General features: G+C 40.5%; 2 protein-coding genes and 1 pseudogene across 2 annotated transcripts; all 3 read right to left on the bottom strand.

The window, feature by feature from the left end:
• Positions 1-4,132: 4,132 nt before the first annotated feature.
• LOC135541548 (G-protein coupled receptor 182-like) lies at positions 4,133-6,896 on the bottom strand (annotated as a pseudogene).
• Positions 6,897-10,731: 3,835 nt separating this feature from the next.
• LOC135541549 (phosphatidylinositol 5-phosphate 4-kinase type-2 gamma-like) lies at positions 10,732-13,323 on the bottom strand. The gene is made up of 5 exons (XM_064967853.1): positions 13,276-13,323; positions 12,827-12,973; positions 12,337-12,380; positions 11,010-11,112; positions 10,732-10,812 (listed from the first exon to the last, which is right to left on the bottom strand). The coding sequence occupies exons 1-5, from the start codon at positions 13,321-13,323 to the stop codon at positions 10,732-10,734; spliced, it is 423 nt and encodes a 140-aa protein (XP_064823925.1).
• Positions 13,324-18,776: 5,453 nt separating this feature from the next.
• On the bottom strand, positions 18,777-20,876 carry LOC135541061 (insulin-like growth factor-binding protein 6). The gene is made up of 4 exons (XM_064967191.1): positions 20,534-20,876; positions 19,667-19,701; positions 19,419-19,541; positions 18,777-19,161 (listed from the first exon to the last, which is right to left on the bottom strand). Exons 1-4 carry the CDS (start codon positions 20,874-20,876, stop codon positions 19,048-19,050), a joined length of 615 nt encoding a protein of 204 aa, XP_064823263.1. The 3' UTR covers positions 18,777-19,047.
• Between the last annotated feature and the right edge of the window lie 779 nt (positions 20,877-21,655).

Raw genomic sequence — 21,655 nt, forward strand, 5'->3', positions numbered from 1 at the left:
GGACACATTGGTCCTAAAATATGGGTGTACCAATTGGTAACACATCATGCCAGAATCAATGGGAGGCCTTCAAAATAAAATTATTAACCCATGAGTCTGGTCAACCATCATGTTAAATCCATTTAAACAAAATTTGGTCATCCATTCCACTGTCTGTTAATCTACAAATGACCATTGGCAATCTACCTACTATTCTGAGGTCCTTCAGAAAAATGGCTATTGACCAAACATGCCCATTCCCTATTCATCAAAATGATAAAATATCTCAAGTAAGTCATAAGAAAGTCAATAAAGAGGCATACCCCAGAAAATTTCTTCCACTAACAATTTGAAAATCATAAACTGTAACCTGCAATATCAGGTGTTCAAGTTAACAGTCAATCTACTGCACCTGCGGACCTGGCATCAAATCTTCTGCTCTCAAAAAAAAATGAAGATATTGACATTTCCCAGACTATCTGCCTCTCTCAAAACAAACTCCATTGGAAGCAATGTTGACTCATTGATCTGTTGTTTGGACCTTGACCATTTATCCCTTCTTTCTTTTCTCTCCAAAACTCTTGGCAATCATCAGTCTGCTATTGAATGACATGAAAATTAGTCAGAAACTGCCTTTGAAGAGACTGCACAAACTAACTCTCATATGGTGGAAGGAACACAATGCCTTTGCATCACCAAACCTCAAAATGATGCCGACACAAAATTTCTCCAGACCAATTCTGAGTCAAATGCCAAAAACTAAGCTGGAACAAACATTTGACAACTCCATTACAGATGATCAAAAGGTTCAAATCACACAAATGGCTCAAAATGGATTACTTGAAAATGTGTTCAGCCTTCCCAAGTTTCATCACAGCAAAATGATTCTGGCTTCCAGAAACAAAAAAAAAAGCAGAAAAAGTGGTTTGGACAGGACAATGAGTCAAAACACCAAGGGCCCCATTCAAAAAGTGCACCAACATAGGTGAGAATCATTAGAGAGTAAAGTGGGAGGGTCCAGCATTCCATAAAGATTAGAAACTGGTTTGGTCCTAACCTGTGGTAACACATCATGCCAAGATCAAAAGACCTACCTGAGGCCTTCAGAATAAATATTATTGATGCCCATGAGTCTGGAAGGGGATACAAATCCATTTCCAAGCAATTTGAAGTACATCATTCCACTGTCTGACGGCTCATCTACAAATGACCATTGGCAATCTACCTAGGATTGATCGTCCCACCAAAATTAGCCCAAGAGCTGACCAAAATATGCTCATAGAAGTCTCTAAGAACCCCAGGGTAACATCAAATCTGCAAGCCTCTCTTGCCACAATAAATGTATAAGTTCATGAGTTAACAGTCAGGAAGAGACTGCACAAACTTGGCCTATATGGGAGGTCATGAAGGAAGAAGCCTTTGCTCTCAAAAAATATGAAGACACGGCTGACATTTCCCAGACAACATCTGGGTGAAGACCAAAACTACTGGAACAATGTGCTCTGGACAGATGAGTCAAAGGTGGAGTTGTTTGGCCGCAATGCCAGACGCCATGTTTGGTGAAAACGGAACACTGCCTTTGAACAGAAGAACCTCATACAAACCGTAAAGCATGGAGGCGGTGGCATTGTGGTTTGGGGCCTCAGGGCCTGGCCAACTTGCCATCATTCAACCACGAATTCCATATTGTACCAGATGATTCTTGAGGAGAATGTGAGACCAAATGCCAAAAAGCTGAAGCTGAACAGAACATGCATCTTGCAACAGGACAATGATCCAAAACACACAAGCAAAGCTATAACAGAATGGCTCAAAAATAAGAAATGAAGGGTTAGGGAATTCCCCCACAGCATCCTGTCAATGCTGTGGGGGAAGTTGAAGCTGGCCGGGCTTTGCAAGAAAGCCCTCGAACATGACAGTTGAAGTAGTACTGTAAAGAAGAGTGGGCAGAAACTCCTCCCTGTCGATGTAAGAGACTGATAGACAGTTACAAGAAACGGCTACATTAAGTTATTTCATCTAAAGGGGGCAACACCAGCTATTGCAGCTAGGGGTGTACTTGTTTTTTTCCGCACTATGGAGTTGCATTTCTGTACATTTTTTGATGAATAAATTATTACAAAGTATGATCTTTCAGTTTCATTTGTTAAATTATGTTTCATTTATCTGTCAATTGTGGTGAAGTGAAGATTACACATCCATCTGTCCAAATATGTACAACAAAAGACCACTTTCCAGGGAGTGTACTTACTTTTTCACATGACTGTATCTCCATGACATCACTTTGAGTTCCAAGATGGAGACTTGTAATGTGTGTGCATAATGTATGTTTCAGAAATGAGAAACATGGTTTTACTGTGTAGTCATATCGAAGAATAGAGAGAGACCCACTAGTGCAGTTGCTCTATGTCCTATTTTAGCTGAACAGTGTTACTGCCAGACGCCGTTTTAGTGTGAAACAAATGAAATGCCTTCAGTTTGATTGAATGTATTGCAATTATTGGTAATGTTTTGGTGAACTGCCACACCTCCAAAAGAAAATGGGTTTTGAAGCCAAAAGTCACAGACGTCATTCTCGATTATCATCCCAACTGTACAAAATGATCATTAGTAAGAGAAATCATTGGCCTTGTGCTGAGAATGTTTTGCTAGTGGCCACATTAGAGACTATTATAATAACACCACAAGGACAATGTTGCTTGGATATTGGGACTTACAAATCTACTGTAGTGTGATCATACCGCTAGTCGTTTTTGAACTGAAAATGAAAATCTCCAATGACTTTGTGTCTGTAAATAGTGTAAGCTTCTCTTTTTTATTTGCAGTGTTTTTCTACTCATGTACATGATTCATGGTTCATTCAAGTTAGCTGTCAATACAATTACTGTCCAACCTGTGGTGTTTTATTTATAGATTTGGGGGTATTTCATATTTTAATGTGAAACTTTTATCTGCTTAAAAAAAGAAGGAAATAGAAAACAACACCATACAACAAAGCAACAGAATAAAATGTTCATAATATGTTTCTGGGTATTTTGTCATTAGAATGAATTGACTCGGAGGGTTAAACAAAACACAGGCATGGATCTGTCTCTACATGTATAGTGTTTTGCTATGCAAGGGTGTGTGTGTGTGTGTGTGTGTGTGTGTGTGTGTGTGTGTGTGTGTGTGTGTGTGTGTGTGTGTGTGGTGGTAAATGAACCTGAAACACTCATTTCCAGTGTCGGCCATGGGGAGGAAGCATGTACTGTAGATTGTGAGGAGACATGAGAAGGCAGACGATATCATTCAAGAATTCTGTAGTGTCAGCTCAGGCCAAGCCACAGAAACCTGCTAATGAATCCTGGTTGCATCTCAAATAGCACCCTATTTCCAATGTAGTGCACTACTACTAGGGGACATACCCCTGATTCCTCAGAGCAGCAAGATGTCAGCATAGCCAGGTAGTGACAACCTGGCCTGTACCAAAACTATTGACAGTTAAGTTGTCATCTGTTTTTTCTTGTGAATGTGACAAGTATATACAGGCAGCATGACATTTATTTTGAGGTTAGTAACTTGTTTGTTCATATATGAAGAAGACATGAAAGTTGTGATCCATAACCAACCAAACATTTCAGAGTAAGGAGAACAGTAATTGGATATTTAATATATCCATATCCTGAATCTGGTTTATTGCTAATGTTTAGTAGTTTGTTAATATAGTGTTATTGAAGAGATTATAGCAGTAGGTTTTAAGATTTTACAATGAAACATCGTGAGAAAAAACTATGTGGTATAAAAAAAGTATTCTGAATAAAAGACTAATTAGCTAATTATAATATTAATTTACAGGTAATTCTTACAACAATCAAATCAAACTTCACAAAATGTAGAATTAGTCACCACTCACTTGATCTGTGCTTAAGCCAGTCTCTGCATTCCTCGACACCAGTGTTTATGGACACAGGACATGGACGATATTCCCTTCCTGGAAATGTTATGCCACTGGGGGACCCTTCATTACAGCAACGAGAAACAGGAAGTGTGTGACAGAGGAAAAGAAAGTAACTGCTAGCTTATTCCATCATGCACTTTATTGAGGGAGACATTAAGCATGGCAAAGGGAAATTCCACCACATTAGTTTTGTTACTGCGCAACAATGGGTTAAGACTACACATCTGATTGGCTGGTGCAGGCGTCACTCAACTCCTTTGCCTTCTCATTGGCCGCCGTCCTCCCTTTACCCCTGCTTTGACGAATTCTTGTCTCTTCCCCTGGCAGGTGGCGAGCCAAGTTGATGATGAGGTTGCCATAGAAACTCCTGCTGAGGAAGTTGTAGAGGATGGGGTTGGCCAGGCAGTGGAACAGTGACAGGGCCTGGACCACCGTCTGGTAGCTCAGCACCCTCGGGTTCAGCTAGTTCACCAGCAGCAGCGGCAAGACAATGTGGAAGGGCAACCAGCACAGCACAAACAATAGGGAGTACAGATGAACCAGCCACAGCTCCCCCTGCTCCTTCCCTTGAACCAGCCCCTCAGGGCTGGTCTATACCGCCTGCAGAGTTTGCATGTTAAAGGTCATGATGATGGCCGCCGGGCCCAGGAACTGGAAGATCAGATAGAGAAAGGTGTGGGCAGCATACCCGTTCACAAAGTTGTGCTGATAGATGTAGCAGCCCAGCTTGTCCCACTCCAGCAGTGTCACATGGGCGTTATCCAGCAGGTAATGACATCATAATGTATTTACATTGTGTGTAATACAGTATCTTTATTAGTTTGTCATGTTACCACCACAGCTCTCTTTGCTGGGATCTGTTTATTGGACCAATACTGACTGTGAATTTATAATTATGCCCACCTCTGTGGTATTGTTCAGTTGACATTGATTGTCATTGCCTTGCACGCTGAAGAAGGGCTCATACCCAAAACGTTTGTGCAGCAATAAAAACATGTCAATGAGTGGTGTCCTATATATATTCTTTGCGTTATCAAGCAGGCCTAGAACCAAGGACAGGACCCAGAGGAACCCCCTGAGCCTGTCTGCTTGGGGCCCCAAGTTTGTGTGGCCAGTGCGCACCACGGCCTGGCCGTGCTCCACCATCATGTAGACCATGGAAGAAAGAGCTGCTGTAGAAGTTGATGACACAAACGAGGAAGGTGAAGCGGCACAAGAAGTGTCCCCACAACCACACGTTCTCCAACATGGCCTACAGGATGGATAAGGGCACCACCACTATAATCAGCAGGTCTGACACGCTTACATTGAGCACACAGAAGAGCACGCAGTTGCAGCTGCTGACCAGGCGCCAGTTGACCCACACCACCAGGGCGTTGAGCGTCAGGCCGGCCACGAAGAGCAGCAGGTAGAGCAGGAAGAGCGCCATACGCTGCGAGGCGTTGTCCTGGTCTGTGTAGTTGTCTTCGTACCAGGATGAGTTGCTATGCTAGTGCTCGTTCATGACCTGTAGGTGGAAAACGGTAGTTCATCCATTACAGGACCATGAGAAAATACTGAAATAAATCAGAGAAATTAATACAATGTCATAAGAATCTCTATGACACGCAACCCACCAGAGCACTGGACTGTTACAGATTATTTCTGTGGATATCATAGTTATCAGACCATACGGAAAGGGCCTGCATGAGAAATAAGTAATCGAAACAAATGTTATTGGTCACATTTTTATTTTATTTTATTTTACTAGGCAAGTCAGTTAAGAACAAATTCTTATTTTCAATGACGGCCTAGGAACAGTGGGTTAACTGCCTGTTCAGGGGCAGAACGACAGATTTTGTACCTTGTCAGCTCGGGGATTTGAACTTGCAACCTTTCGGTTACTAGTCCAATGCTCTAACCACTAGGCTACACTGCCGTCCCATACAAATATTTAGCAGATGTTATTGCGGGTTTAGCGAAATGCTTGTGTTCCTAGCTCCAACAGTGCAGTAATATCTAACAATTCACAACAATACACACAAATCTAAAAGTAAAATAATGGAATTAAGAAATATATAAATATTAGGACGAGCAATGCTGGAGTGGCATTGACTAAAATACATTAGAATAGAATACAGTATATACATATGAAATTATTAAAGCAGTATGTTTACATTATTAAAGTGACCAGTGACTCCATGTCTATGTATATAGGGCAGCAGCCTCTAAGGTGCAGGGTTGAGTAACCGGGTGGTAGCCGGCTAGTGATGGCTATTTAACAGTCTGATGGCCTTGCAATAGAAGCTGTACTGACCTCGCCTTCTGGATGATAGCGGGGTGAACAGGCAGTGGCTCGGATGGTTGATGTCCTTGATGATGGCCTTCCTGTGACATTGGGTGCTGTAGGTGTCCTGGAGGGCAGGCAGTGTGCCCCTGGTGATGCATTGTACAGACCGGTAACCCCCTCCGGAGAGCCCTACGGTTGCGGACGGTGCAGTTGCTGTTCCAGTAGTCCTTGTTCTACTGACTGAAAAGCTAAGATTGGACTCTATTCACTACATAGTTCACTACTTTTAACCATAGCTTGGGCTCTAGTAAGAATTAAGGACCTATGTAGGGAATAGGGTGCCATTTAGGATGTCTGCAAGATTTTACATTTTTTAAATTTAACCTTTATTTAACCAGGTAGGACAGTTGAGAACAAGTTCTCATTTACAACTGCGACCTGGCCAAGATAAAGCAAAGCAGTGCGACAAAAACAACAACAGAGAGTGACACATTAACAAACGTACAGTCAGTAACACAAAACAAAAATCTATGTACAGTGTGTGCAAATGTAGAAGATTAGGGAGGTAAGGCCATAAATAGGCCATAGAGGCGAAATAATTACAATTTGATAAAGGGAAGAGAAGACTCCACATCAGGAGGCTTACCTTGAGCAGCAGAGAGCAGCGATGAGAGGACAAGATGAGGAGCGAGAGAGCAGAGCAGGATACATATGGCTGAGAGAGATCAAAGCCCTGGCTTACTGAGCACTGTCCCAGAGTATAGAGCAGACTTTCAGCCTCTGTGCACTTGCTCTGTATGTTCCTCAATGACCACTGTGCTGGTACAGACACAAGTCTCACAGTTAAAGTACACTCCACGCCCACTCCCCCAACCCACCAGTTAGATGAGAGGACAAGATACTGTATCCACGCTGGAGCATGAGAGGAGAAGACAAGAGAGGAGAGGACAGGACAGGAGACCAACATAGAGGGGAGATATACACAAGACAGAAGACAGAAGCCTCCAAAAAGAAAAAAGACAAGAATTTCACCTAAATGAGCCTCCCTGAGTTCATTATTATGATGTAACTAAAGGGGCTAAAATTAAGTTATTATTAAAGCTCTTCAAGACCCAGAAAGACTCACAGCAGTCATGGCTGCCAAAGGTGGTTCTAACATGTATTGATTCAGGTGTGTGAATACTTATGTAAATGAGATAATTCTGTATTTCATTTTCAATAAATTAGCAAGCATTTCTTTATGGGGTGTTGTGTGTAGATAGGTGATATATATTTAATCCATTTTGAATTCAGGCTGTAACAAAACAAAATATGGAATAAGTCTGTCACGCCCTGGCCATAGTTTACTTTGTATGTTTCTATGTTTTGGTTGGTCAGGGTGTGATCTGAGTGGGCATTCTATGTTGGATGTCTTATTTGTCTATTTCTGTGTTTGGCCTGATATGGTTCTCAATCAGGGGCAGGTGTTAGTCATTGTCTCTGATTGGGAACCATATTTAGGTAGCCTGGGTTTCACTGTGTGTTTGTGGGTGATTGTTCCTGTCTCTGTGTTTTGCACCAGACAGGGCTGTTTTCAGGCTTTCGTTAGTGTATAGGTCTTTATTTAAATAAAATGAATAACAACTACGCTGCATTTTGGTCCGCTCCACCTTCCCACAACGAAAGCCGTGACAAAGTCAAGGGGTATGAATACTTTCTGAAAGCACTAACACGTTAGGCTATTTGAGATTTTGCCATACCCAAATACTGCTGTCTTCTATAACCCCTGAAATATTGTTGCCACTTTTTAATTTATTTTTATTTCACCTTTATTTAACCAGGTAGGCTAGTTGAGAACAAGTTCTCATTTGCAACTGCGACCTGGCCAAGATAAAGCATAGCAGTGTGAACAGACAACACAGAGTTACACATGGAGTAAACAATTAACAAGTCAATAACACAGTAGAAAAACAGAGTCTATATACATTGTGTGCAAAAAGCATGAGGAGGTAGGCGAATAATTACAATTTTGTAGATTAACACTGGAGTGATAAATGATCAGATGGTAATGTACAGGTAGAGATATTGGTGTGCAAAAGAGCAGAAAAGTAAATAAATAGAAACAGTATGGGGATGAGGTAGGTAAAATTGGGTGGGCTATTTACCAATAGACTATGTACAGCTGCAGCGATCGGTTAGCTGCTCAGATAGCAGATGAAAGGCGGCCAAATGAGGTGTTGGCTTTAGGGATGATCAGTGAGATACAGCTGCTGGAGCGCGTGCTACGGGTGGGTGTTGTAATCGTGACCAGTGAACTGAGATAAGGCGGAACTTTACCTAGCATGGACTTGTAGATGACCTGGAGCCAGTGGGTCTGGTGACGAATAAGTAGCGAGGACCAGCCGACTAGAGCATACAGGTCGCAGTGGTGGGTGGTATGTTTGAACATTGATATCCACTAAATTGTGTCAGTTTTACAGAATGCATTAAAGTTACAGTAAAGCTTGCAAAATGATAGACAGAGTATTCTTTGTTTTCTTTATTGTTTTGGTTAGGTCAGGGTGTGACATGGGTGATGTATGTGTTTTTGTACTGTCTAGGGGTTTTGTAGGTTAATGGGGTTGTTTATCATCTAGGTGTTTATATATGTCTATGGTTGCCTAGATTGGTTCTCAATTAGAGGCAGGTGTTTATCGTTGCCTCTGATTGGGAACCATATTTAGGCAGCCATTTGCTTTGGGTATTTTGTGGGTTATTGTCTATGTCTTGTTGCCTGTGTATGCACATTTATAGTATAGCGTCACGTTCATTTTGTTGTTTTTGTAGTTTGTTTAGTGTCCGTCTTTATTAAAATATATAACATGTAATCATATCACACTGCGCCTTGGTCTCCTCTTTACGCCGAACGTGACAAAGGAGCACAGTTCATTTTCTTCCCATTCCATATCTCTCTCAGGTCACACAGACATAGATCATATATGTCTTGGATTTGTTTCAGGCTATTTCTTAGAAAATAGTGCCTTTTACAACAACTGTGTACCTCTCTGTGTCCACTCAGCAATTGCCATTGTTCCCCATACCTACTTATTTTGTTCATCTTTTGTTCATCAAAAGCTCAGGGCCCTGAGTGTGAACTCCACCCTGTGCAACTGAGTCCTGGACTTCCTGACAGGCCAACCCCAGGTGGTGAAGGTAGGTAACAGCACCTCCGCCGATCTGATCCTCAACACGGGGGCCCCACGGGGTACTTGCTCAGTCCCCTCTGTACTCCGTGCTCACCCATGACTGCAAGTTTGCTGACGACCCAACAGTGGTAAGCCTGATTACCAACAACGATGAGACAGCCTACAGGGAGTAGGTGAGAGCCCTAGTGCAGTGACAACATGATAACAATATGGTAGCAGCACAACATGGTAGCAGCACAAAACAGGGTACAAACATTGGGGACAAACAAATAGAACCATGAGGAAACCTGTAGAAAACATTATGCTGAAGTACTGACATTTGCACAGAAGAATGTTGTTTCTTAACGTTCTCTGAACAATTTGAAAACATTACATTAAATAGAACCATGCGGAAACCTGTAGGAAACATTATGTTTAAGTACTGAAATTCCCACCAAAGAGACACATGGTTCTCAATGTTTTTTGCTAGCTGGGTATATTGCACTATTCCCAGAATAAAATAATCATAAGTCAACCACGCTCTCACCAAGCTCTAAGAAACACATGGTTCTCAGAATGTTATATTTTCAGTTAATCAGATTGCACTGTGACTGCCTGCTGTGTGGGATGTGGTGGTTTGCTGGAAGGCATTAACATGTTCATGACATCCCTTTAAGATGGTCAGGACACTTATTTCCCTCTAGAGAACTTTGGAATTACTGTAACTTTTACTGTAGGTCTACAAGGAAATCTGAATTTATGAGATAGAGCCACAACTTCTGAAAATGTTACACAGACAATTTAATAGATATCAACTAAAACATAGATTTAACAAACATTGAATACATTTGCGAAAAAAATATTAAGATACATCAGGGATTAAATTTTTTTGGAGGGGAGGCATTTCTTCACCATATGTTTTGATTTAAGCAAGGAAGTCCAAGTGAAGTAGGACTTTAAATCAATCAGTCTTTCTAAAATACCAGTCCAGTGTGTGTCCATAAAATAGCCACTCTGTCCTTTTGTGCCTCCATCTGGTCGGAGAATCAGCTGGAAGAGCATGCCATAAAGACAATGCTCTCTCCCTTGCCATCATCATAGAAGCCATTAAAACACACCCTGTTGTCAGACTTCAACAGAGAATGGGACTGATTGGTCTCCAAAATTCCAGAACTCGAGGCACCTGATGATCATGTTTCTGTGTTCCACAGGTGACAAAGTTAGTACTAAGAGTCTTTTTAAACTTATTGATGGATACAATTAAATAAATGGCTCTTTTATAAACGGTATATTTATCTCTATACGAAAGTACTTGTCAGTTAAGGAATTGTAACAACAAGGTAGTAAATAAGGAGTGTTTTCATATTGAGCCATCTACAGTTCTATAGCAGTGTTCTGATGGGCTACGCAAAGATCTCAGCAATGAACTCATGGAACCTCTTGGTGTACTGCTCAGGGTGAATGGTGGAGATTTCTGCTCCAGACTAGGAATCACACAAAACATGTACAGATACTGATAAACCAACAACGATAAATTAAAAATGTTCAGATAGGGAAGACATCTTGAAAACAATAGATCAATCAATAATTCAATCAAATGTAAAGTCATTTTTACATCATCAGTGGTTATGCATAATGTGCTGCTGTGCTACTGATGCTGTGCCCTGTCTCTGACCCTCACCTCCACGTCTCTGAGCTTGTCCATTATCCCCTCCTTCTCCTCACTCACATAAACCTTCTGCATGTTATTCCTGAAGTCAACATCTTTGCACGTTGGCAACTCTAATCTGACAACATGATGAAAGAGAGGGGAGAGGGAGCAAGTGAACAAGGGAACCAATTTAAATGACAATCACCTTTCAGCAGGACAATAACCTAAAACAAGGTCAAATATATATTGGAGTTCTACCATCTGCCACCTGTTTGCATTTGGGTCTCATCTTGTGTATTTATAGTGCTTGAAAATATGAAGAGTGGTATTCAGTGAAGTGTCAGACTTGCCCAAAACATAACACTTCGTATTCAAGACAAAGTTAATTTCTTTGCCACATTTTTTTCAGTTTTACTTTAGTTCCTTATTGCAAACAGGACACATGTTTTGGGATGTTTTTATTCTGTACAGGCTTCCTTCTTTTTACTTTGTCATTTAGGTTACTATTGTGAAACTACAATGTTATTGATCCATCCTCAGTTTTCTCCTATCGAAGTCATTGAACTCTGTAACTGTTTTAAAGTAACCATTGGTTTCCTGGTGAAATCCTTGAGCGGTTCCCTTCCTCTCCAGCAACTGAGTTGGAAGGATGCGTGTATCTTTGTAGTGACTGATTCTATTGATACACCAACCAAAATGTAATCAATAACTTCACCATGCTAAAAGGGGTATGCAATGTCTGCTTTATTTTTTGGTTTTACTCATCTACCAATAGGTGCCCTTCTTTGCGAGGCAATGGAAAACTTCCCTCGTCTTCGTGGTTGAATCTGTGCTTGAAATTCACTGCTCGACTGAGGGACCTTTCAGATGATGAAGTAGTCATTAAAAAATGATTTTAAACACTATTTCACACAGACCATGCAACTTATTATGTGACTTGTTAAGCACATTTTTACTTATTTAGGATTGTCATAACATAGGGGTTGAATACTTGACTCAAGACATTTCAGCTTTTCATTTTTAATGAATGTGTAAAAATGTCTAAACATAAATCCACTTTGACATTATGTGGTATTGTGTGTAGGTTAATGACATAAAATCTAAAATTAATCCATTTTAAATGCAGGCTGTAACAGAACAAAATGTGGAAAAAGTCAAGGGGTGTGAATACTTTCTGAAGGCACTGTGCATGGTGCCAGCTTTTTATTATCTCATTGTATCAAAGACTATAGTCATTCAAGCTCAAGTAACAGGCAGGGTGGCAAGTTGTCTGAAATGTAAGTTGATGTACTAAAAGTGAAAAATCTCACAACTAACTATTGAAAATAAATAAATAATTTTGAGATTTTTCTCTGATCTTACCTTCTCTTTGAAACTCGCTTCACGGGACACCAGGGACCCCTGACAAAAGAACCGATTCTGTTAGCAACGGCTCAAAACAACTTCAAACAATCTGACTCTATTTTCAACAAACCTGCCAGTAATTCCATCTATGGTGGAACTGAGCAAAACAACTGTGGACAGAATGGGTAAGGACACTAGAGTTCTCTCTAGTGTGAGAGCATAATCACAATATAACCACATTATTTTAAGTAGACAAACTTTATCCTGAGTCCAAACCACTATCAGACCTCATATCAACAGCTTTAAACATCCTAGAAAATGTTAAGTTAGAGTTGAAAAAACAAAAAACAAATGTGGTTGCACTCAAAACAACCTAAACATGATTGGTCAGAGCGTGTGTATAGGACTTTGTGACAACAAAGAGCGAGTGTATAGGTCTCTGTAACAACTACTGATGTAAAAGGGGCTTTATAAAATAATGAAATTGATCGATTGATTGATACCTTGAGGTTGTACTTTCTGTGGACGTCAAGTCTGCAGCTGAACATGTTTCTCATAACAATGAGGTAGGTGTCCTCACTCTCCACAGTCACTCGGTACATGGCCAGGAACTGAGGCAGCAGCTTGCTGCCGTGACACATCACTATGTGCTGGGGGGAGGGGGGGTGCATGCTGTCATTTCATTTAAGTGTGATCCTGCATCTTTATGAGATTTCTTGTCAACTACTGTACAGGATGTGCAGGCTTTTGTTCCACTTAAGCAATAACACACTTGCTTGAAATAATCAAGGTATCATAGATTGAATCCGCTGTATTACTGCTTAGTTCAAACAAAAGCTTAAACATCCTGCAGCTCTCCAGTCTCCAGAACCAGCTATGCAATCTCACGGTGGCACAGTTGTGCACTAAAGGGAAAAGGGTGCCAGATGAGAAGCAGACTCAGTGTTGTTACCTGGTGATATTCAGACCTGGTGATATTCATCTTGTGCAATAACGGCATCTTGATTTACAAGATGGTGTAGCAGTCGGATGTCTATTTGTCTTGTCCCGTCCCCATGTGTACAGTTGAAGTCGGAACTTTACATACACTTAGGTTGGAGTCATTAAAACTCGTTTTTCAACCACTCCACAAATTTCTTGTTAACAACCTATAGTTTTGGCAACTCGGTTAGGACATCTACTTTGGACATGACACAACTCATTTTTCCAACAATTGTTTACAGACAGATTATTTCACTTATAATTCACTGTATCACAATTCCAGTTTGTTAGAAGTTTACATACACTAAGTTGACTGTGCCTTTCAACAGCTTGGAATATTCCAGAAAATGATGTCATGGCTTTAGAAGCTTCTGACAGGCTAATTGACATAATTTGAGTCAATTGAAGGTGTACCTGTGGATGTATTTCAAGACCTACTTTCAAACTTAGTGTCTCTTTGCTTGATATTATGGGAAAATCAAAAGAAATCAGCCAAGACCTCAGAAAAAAATTGTTGACCTCCACAAGTCTGGTTCATCCTTGGGAGCAATTTACAAACGCCTGAAGGTACTACGTTCATCTGTACACACAATAGTACACAACTATAAACACCATGGGAACACACAGCCGTCATACCGCTCAGGAAAGAGACGCATTCTGTCTCCTAGAGATGAACGTACTGTGGTGCGAAAAGTGCAAATCAATCCCAGAAACACAGCAAAGGAACTTGTGAAGATTCTGGAGGAAACCGGTACAAAAGTATCTATATCAACAGTAAAACGAGTCCTATATCGATATAACCTGAAATGCCGCTCAGCAAGGAAGAATTGAGTATGTAAACTTCTGACCCACTGGGAATGTGATGAAAGAAATAAAAGCTGAAATAAATCATTCTCTCTACTATTATTCTGACATTTCACATTCTTAAAATAAAGTGATAATCCTAAATTACCTAAAACAGGGAATTGTTACTAGGATTAAATGTCAGGAATTGTGAAAAACTGAGTTTAAATGTATTTGGCTAAGGTGTATGTAAACTTACGACTTCAACTGTACAAAGATAAACCTATCTTTTAATATTCAATCAGTAGCAAATTGGTTTGTGGGGAGATACAACAGGTTTGAATAAAACAGAACGAGTCAAGTAGGGAATTTATAATTAGATTACATGATGATTAACTTACTCTCCACTTGAGAGTTACTCTTTGACAAACATTGAATGCAGTGAGTAGGCTACAGTACTTGTTGAAGAGATGGCTGTTGACTTTGATTTTGGTATTGGCTTTGAAGTCATCAGGAAGAAGCATGACATGGACAGGCACCTGGACCAGGTCATTAATCCGCAGACAGTGGACACTGTTAGAACACACACACACACAATAATAATATCAACAAAAACATGAATTTCATCGACGTACCGAGTGATTGACTCCCCACATAAGGACACTTAGAACAGGGTCCCTGGATTGGAACACCTCCACTTTCTGCTGTACAAAATGTTTCTTCTTTGTCTTCGTTTTGGGAGCCAGGATACTCAAAGGGCTTGAGTTGGCACCCGGAGAAGTCATTGCACTGTTTAAGTAAACAATAATCTGAATGGGTTGCAACACTATTTTGTTTACATTTATTCACCTTGGTGCACCGGTTTGCTGCACTCCCTTTGCCTTCTTATTTAAGTGTTTGACTCTGTTGACCCAATAGAAAAACAACCTCAGATGACATAAAAAAAACTTGCCAACATCTGGCATCATTTGCCCAGTGTCTTGTGTCCAGCCTAGTACAACAGGTGTGCGATAATTTATGCCCTAGCGCTCCGCCCACAACAAGTGCAGCAAAACAATTAACATCTCATTAAATTCCCTTAGATTTGTATATTACTATCAATTGTTCCATATTGTTGCCGACCTAGGATATATTATTATCTTAAAGGCCAGAATAGGACTTAAATTACACCAATGAGACTGTACATGTTCCCACTTCTCTAAGATTCAAATTTGTATTGCAATTTAATTGCAATTTTAACCTTATTCTGGACAAATGGAGTAGAGTTACAGTGCATTCGGAAGGTATTCTGACCCCTTAACTTTTTCCACATTTTGTTATGTTACAGCCTTATTCTAAAATGCATTAAATCATTTTTTCCTCATCAATCTACACACAATACCCCATAATGTCAAAGCGAAAACAGGTTTTTCGATTATTTTATGCAAATGTATAAAATAAAATAAACGTAAATATCACATTTACATAAGTATTCAGACCCTTTGCTATGAGACTCAAAATTGAGCTCAGGTGCATCCTGTTTTGCAAAAATTTCTACAAACCTGTTTTTGCTTTGTCATTATGGGTAATTGTGTGTAGAGTGATGAGGGGAAAAGTGACTTAATCAATTTTAGAATAAGGCTGTAACCAAACAAAATGTGAAAAAAGTCAAAGGGTCTGAATACTTTCTGAATGCACTGTAAATGAGTTCAGATCGTCCTTCCTAATTCAATTTGTGGAAATGGAACAAAACAGTCTTTGTTTGTGTGTATGTGTATACTGTGTCCATCTGTATATAAAGTTGTACATGACAACTAATGGATTTATTATTCCTGTCTGTTGTTTGGAGAACCTGTGTATTCTGTGTCTTTATAAGTCCCAGATTGTGTTTTTGGATGGTACATGTTTTTCCCTTTTAAAAAAAAACTTTGAAGAGCATACCAACTCTGAGAACCAACTCTGAGAGTTTGGTCATATGAGAAATATTTCTGGATTAAGGGCACACAGCCCAGCCACTACAACCATAGCAAGGTTATTTTCAGTCACAGACAGGTTTTTGTTGAACTGTAGACCAAATGCAGTTATGAGGCTCACATGGAACCTCTCAAACTTATATTATAAAGCAGGTCATCTTCAGCAGACACCTGAGACTTGCATATTTACCCATCAACATCAGTTTGCTTTTAGTGTGCTTCCACTCGGAGACTTTCAATGATAAAATATCACATTTACTTATGTATTAAAAATGGTCAACATAAATAATTACATACAATAAAATCATGTTCAGTGGGTACAGTACAAGTTTTGTCATGCCCAATACAAAAACAAAAACCTTAAATAAAATGTAAAATTATTATTAAAAAAATACATACTGTGAATTAAATAATACATCAGCTTTTAATGTATAGACAGTACCAGTCAAAAGTTTGGACACACCTACTCATTCAAGGGTTTTTCTTTATTTTACTATTCTAAATAATAATATTGAAGACATCAATACTATGAAATAACACATATGGAATCATGTAGTAACCAGAAAAGTGCTAAACCAATCAAAAAAATATTTTAGATTCTTCAAAGTAGCCACCCTTTGCCTTGATGACAGCTTTGCACACTCTTAGCATTCTCTCAACCAGCTTCACCTGGAATGCTTTTCCAACAGTCTTGAAGGAGTTCCCATATATGCTGAGCACTTGTTGGCTGCTTTTTCCTTCACTCTGCGGTCCAACTCATCCCAAACGATCTCAATTGGGTTGAGATGGAGGCCAGGTCATCTGATGCAGCACTACATCACTCTCCTTCTTGGTCAAATAGCCCTTACACAGCCTGGGGGTGTATTGGGTCATTGTCCTGTTGAAAACAAATGATAGACCCAGTAAGCGTAAACCAGATGGGATGGTGTATTGCTGCAGAATGCTGGTAGCCATGCTGGTTAAGTGTGCCATGAATTCTAAATCACAGACAGTGTCACCAGCAAAGCACCCTCACACCATCACCCCTCTTCCTCCATGCTTCACGGTGGGAACCACACAGGCCGTCATTGAAAATAAGAATTTGTTCTTAACTGACTTGCCTAGTTAAATAAAGTAAAATAAAAAAAATATAAAAAAAATGCGGAGATCATCCGTTCACTTACTCTGAGTCTCACAAAGACATGGTGGTTGGAACCAACAATCAAAACATTTGGACTCATCAGACCAAAGGACAGATTTTCACCAGTCTAATGTCCACTGCTCGTGTTTCTTGGCCCAAGCAAGTCTTTTTTTAACTTATTGGTGTCCTTTAATAGTGGTTTCTTTGCAGCAATCCGACCATGAAGTCCTAGTTCGTGCAGTCTCCTCTGAACAGTTCATGTTGGGATGTGTCTGTTACTTGAATTCTTGTGAAGCATTTATTTTGGCTGCAATCTGAGGTGCAGTTAACTCTCATGAATTTATCTTGAGAGAACTAATTTCATCATAGCGCTTGATGGTTTTTGCGACTGCATTTGAAGAAGCTTTCAAAGTTCTTGACATTTTCCAGATTAACTGACTTTCATGTCTTAAAGTAATAATGGACTGTCGTTTCTCTTTGCTTATTTGAGCTGTTCTTGCCATAATATGGACTCAGTCTTTTACCAAATAGGGCTATCTTCTGTATACCATCCCTACCTTGTCACAACACAACGGATTGGCACAAACGCATTAAGAAGGAAAGAAATTCCACTATTTAACTTTTAACAAGGCACACCTGTTAATTGGAATGCATTCCAGGTAACTACTTCATGAAGCTGGTTGAGATAATGCCAAGAGTGTGCAAAGCTGTCACCAAGAATCTCAAATAAAAAATATATTTTTATTTGTTTAACACTTTTTTGTTTACTACATGATTCCATATGTGTTATTTCATAGTGCTGTCTTCATGTCTTCACTATTATTCTACAATGTAGAAAATAGTAAAAATAAAGAAAAACCCTGGAATGAGTAGGTGTGTCCAAACATTTGACCGGTACTGTATGTTTACAAAAGACTATCTTATAGTATTAAAATTTGTCTGCTGCAATGTCAGTAAAAAGGTTGGAGGTGCTCTAGTAGTGCTTAACCCTGGAGTTTAAACATCAGAATAATGTCAGATTTAAGAGCATAGTTTCAGAGTTATAAGAGAGACAGTGGATACATTGTCAGAGACAAGCCTCATCACTAGACCAGGAAAAAAGAGGGTAAATGGAATTGGGTATGTAGTTTACTACAGGCCTACCAACTTTGAGTTAGATTCTAAAATTAACTCACAACTCTGTGTCATAGCACAGAGAACAGATTTTGAAATGATAACAAAGTGCATAGCAATTCCATACCCATCTAGTCCACACTCACAAATGTACTTGGTAAATCATGTTTCTGGTCTGTATTGCATCATAACTCATCACTAGAGGGTGCTGTGAGACCAAACTAACAGGATGGATAAAGAGAATGACCATGAGAAATGGAATTGGAAGGATTGTGCTTGTAGGTAGCATGGTTGGGCTCAATTAGAATTTAAGGCAGTCAATCCAGGAAGTAAACTAAAATTACAATTGAATAATCTAAAAAAAAGTGAATTTATTTTCAAACTGAAAAGTAGAAGTTATTTATGTAAAAAAAGATGTAAATGTATGTATTTTAAATTAAATCATTTCCTGAATTGACTGCCTTCAATTCGAATTTAGCCCAACCCTAGTAGGTAGTAGTGTTGTTGGTGAATTTGTGTGTGTCCCAAATGGCACCTTATTCCCTACATAGTGCACTACTTAGGGAATAGGGTGCCATGTGGTACGCAAACTTTGGCTTGTATCAGCCATTTAGTGTAAAGCACTTTGGGAAGTGCTTCCTCCTCCATCCCTCGCTTTTCCTCCTTTTCTATCCCTCTCTTTTATTCTCATCTTGCTCTACTTTTCTTCATCTCGATCCTCACCCTATGGCCCATATTCCAGACTGCAGGATAGGGTGGGCTGGACAGTGCCCTTTCATGCGTTGTCACAGATCAGGGTGCCCTCTGGGCTTGTGTGTGATGGGGTTGGTATACCACTCTTGTCCACACACCAGCAGTGGCCGCGATGCATGCCCCGAGACGACCGACACTGCCAGAGGGCACACACAGTGATAAAGCATATTTGAGATGTGAATTGTTGTATAGGACACACACACACACACACACACACACACACGTTACTGACCAGGCAAAGTCATAGTCTATCGAGCCCAGCTTACAACTCAAAGCTGGGCTCACTGAGTTTGCCCACTGAGCTCCTGTTTCGGCAATATTATACTCATCATGCAAGCAAGCATGATTCGGTGAACCACCTCTGCTACAAATACCGTTTGCTTATAAGCCTACCTGCTTCTTTCTGAAGAAACCATGCTTGTCACAGTTGGGCATATATATATCAGCACAGTCCGACTGGAAGACCAGGGGCTGCAGACCTTTAAGTACAGTGTTAAGCAGCCTACGGCATGGAGCCTAGAGAGAAGAGAGAAAGAGTTTCATTATTATTATAATTTTTAAACACTACCACATTGCTTGTTCTCTTGTTGTTCAATTATATTGCTCAACACAAATCTGTAAGTAAATACAAGGGATTTTACCTTCTCCAGGTCTTCACTGGGTGTTGGGTGTGTGGCTGGAAAAATACATGACAGCAGCTTTAGCATAGTGATGGATTACATTACCACAGTAATGGATTGATTACTGAGATGAATGCAGTGACAGAGACAAACCAGTAGCTAGAGTTGCATATCATGTTCACAGATTGGCACAACAGGTTGTAGAGCAGGGCTCTCCAAACCTGTTCTTGGAGAGCTACCATCCTGAATTAGTGGAGTTACAACTGAGGTTGGATTGAAAACGTACAGGAGAGTAGCTTTCCAGGAACAGGGTTGGAGAGCCCTGTTGTAGAGTTAAAGTACAAGCTGCTGCTGATTTGAGGTTAACATCATGTAATGTTTTATTATTTAAGTGAATGATAATATCCCATACCCAAAACAAATGAATTTCTTGTGGAGTCTGAACAGATCTATTTTAAATACATTTTAAGTCTTATGACTGAGTTTGGAGTCGTCATACTAAGACTTGGTCCTGCCTCCACAATGTAAACTACTGTCAATTGTGTGATCCATTACATCCCAGATGTACTTCTCTGAAGCTTACTTCTGATTCACTAATGTTCTACTTCCACAGTCCAATACAATCTCACAATCGGGACCTGTCCTGTCACAACGAAGTCATCAGCACGACATCTACATCTTTATTTGTCTAAAATATACAGTGATGTGTCATGTCCATGTCCTGAGCAGGAAAAACTGGGCTGTAGTATTACAGGCTATAACTAGGTAGTGTGAACTGTCTGCAGAGGCTAAATTTACCATTGCTTTTAGTTTACATAACCCCTCCTCCACCCCATCAGATACATGTAACTAAGTGGTGTCTCCCTCTCTGCTGTAGTAGGTGCTTACCTGTGGGCTGGGGCCTCTCAGAAGGGCTGGGCCCACTGGCATTGCTGCAGACTCCCCTGCCCTGCAGCAGGGCCTGGAGGGGGCTGGGGTACCCCAGTGGTGGGGTGCAGCGGAGTCCACGGGAACAGCTCAGAGTGTAGACCCCACAGGGCTCCCCCAGGGCCAGGACGGTGGTGCTGAGCTCTCCAGACTGCTGCCTCTGTGTGGGGGCCCTAGCCACCTGGGAGCCCTTACTGAAGGGATTCCCTCCACTGAGAGGAGGCAGCCGGGAGGCTAGTGTCCATGGGCTGGAGAGCGCAAGCTGGAGGAGCAGTAGGGCCAGAAGGTCAGGGTACAGAAGCATGTTTCCCGCAAGATACACGTTGTCAAACAACAACAAGTAAGTAATAGTCCAGGAGGTTCCTATTTGTTTCAATGCCAGGTAGGCTGTTGTCTGAGGTTTGTTCTTATTCAGCTCAGTTCCAGTTCTGGGTTGGGAGATGCAAGGCAGAGTGGATAGGAATCCCATCCAGCTATGACAGAGCGATAATGAAGCAGACAGACACCAGAGACAGCAGCTTTTAAAGAGCCAAAAGGTAGAGAGAGAGAGAGAGAGAGGGTGGGGGAAGGAAAGCGGGAGAGAGAAATATTAGTCTCCCCTCTCATTTTCAAATTGCTGAGCACACCCCCACTTCCCCTTGTCTCTGACACGCCTCTCCTTTTCCAGGGCCAGCTGGTGAAATAGGGTTAGCCCTACCTAACACCATCATGAATGTCCTACTTTTCCTGTTTCATATTCAGCATGGTTGTTTTCCCACCAGTAATACATTTGATGTATGTGTTTTATTCAAATGACAAGGTGGGACAAGAGAACATTACTTTATAGAAAACATATTTGTGGGTTTGAGTGTCACCTTCTGTGTAGGCCTATAGAAACTGAGAATAACCCTTGTAATCTGTGCTTTGTAGGATGAAGAAGCCTGGTAATTAATCTGGACATTTTCCAACAGTAATCATGTTAAAGATTTAGATTTTGTTCATTTTATGACACATTGTTAGAACAATATACTCTACAAGTACATTAAACTTCCAGAGTGTGTTCTCTGCTATTTCTAAAAGTATGATCAATTTTATGAGCACCAC

The sequence above is a fragment of the Oncorhynchus masou genome, chromosome 6 (assembly GCF_036934945.1).
Source record: "Oncorhynchus masou masou isolate Uvic2021 chromosome 6, UVic_Omas_1.1, whole genome shotgun sequence".
Lineage (NCBI taxonomy): Eukaryota > Metazoa > Chordata > Actinopteri > Salmoniformes > Salmonidae > Oncorhynchus > Oncorhynchus masou.

Excerpts from the sequence above, each read along its gene's own strand:
- LOC135541061 (XM_064967191.1), bottom strand. The coding sequence starts at position 20,876 with ATGCTTCTGTACCCTGACCTTCTGGCCCTACTGCTCCTCCAGCTTGCG. Across the intron at positions 19,702-20,533 it reads TGAGAGGCCCCAGCCCACAG|CCACACACCCAACACCCAGT; the intron begins GTAAGCACCTAC and ends GTATTTTTCCAG. Across the intron at positions 19,162-19,418 it reads GTTTCTTCAGAAAGAAGCAG|TGTCGGTCGTCTCGGGGCAT; the intron begins GTAGGCTTATAA and ends GCCCTCTGGCAG.
- LOC135541549 (XM_064967853.1), bottom strand. The coding sequence starts at position 13,323 with ATGCCGTTATTGCACAAGATGAATATCACCAGGTCTGAATATCACCAG. Across the intron at positions 12,381-12,826 it reads ACAGAAAGTACAACCTCAAG|GGGTCCCTGGTGTCCCGTGA; the intron begins GTATCAATCAAT and ends TTCTTTTGTCAG. Across the intron at positions 11,113-12,336 it reads AGTTTCAAAGAGAAGGTAAG|AGAGTTGCCAACGTGCAAAG; the intron begins ATCAGAGAAAAA and ends TGTTGTCAGATT.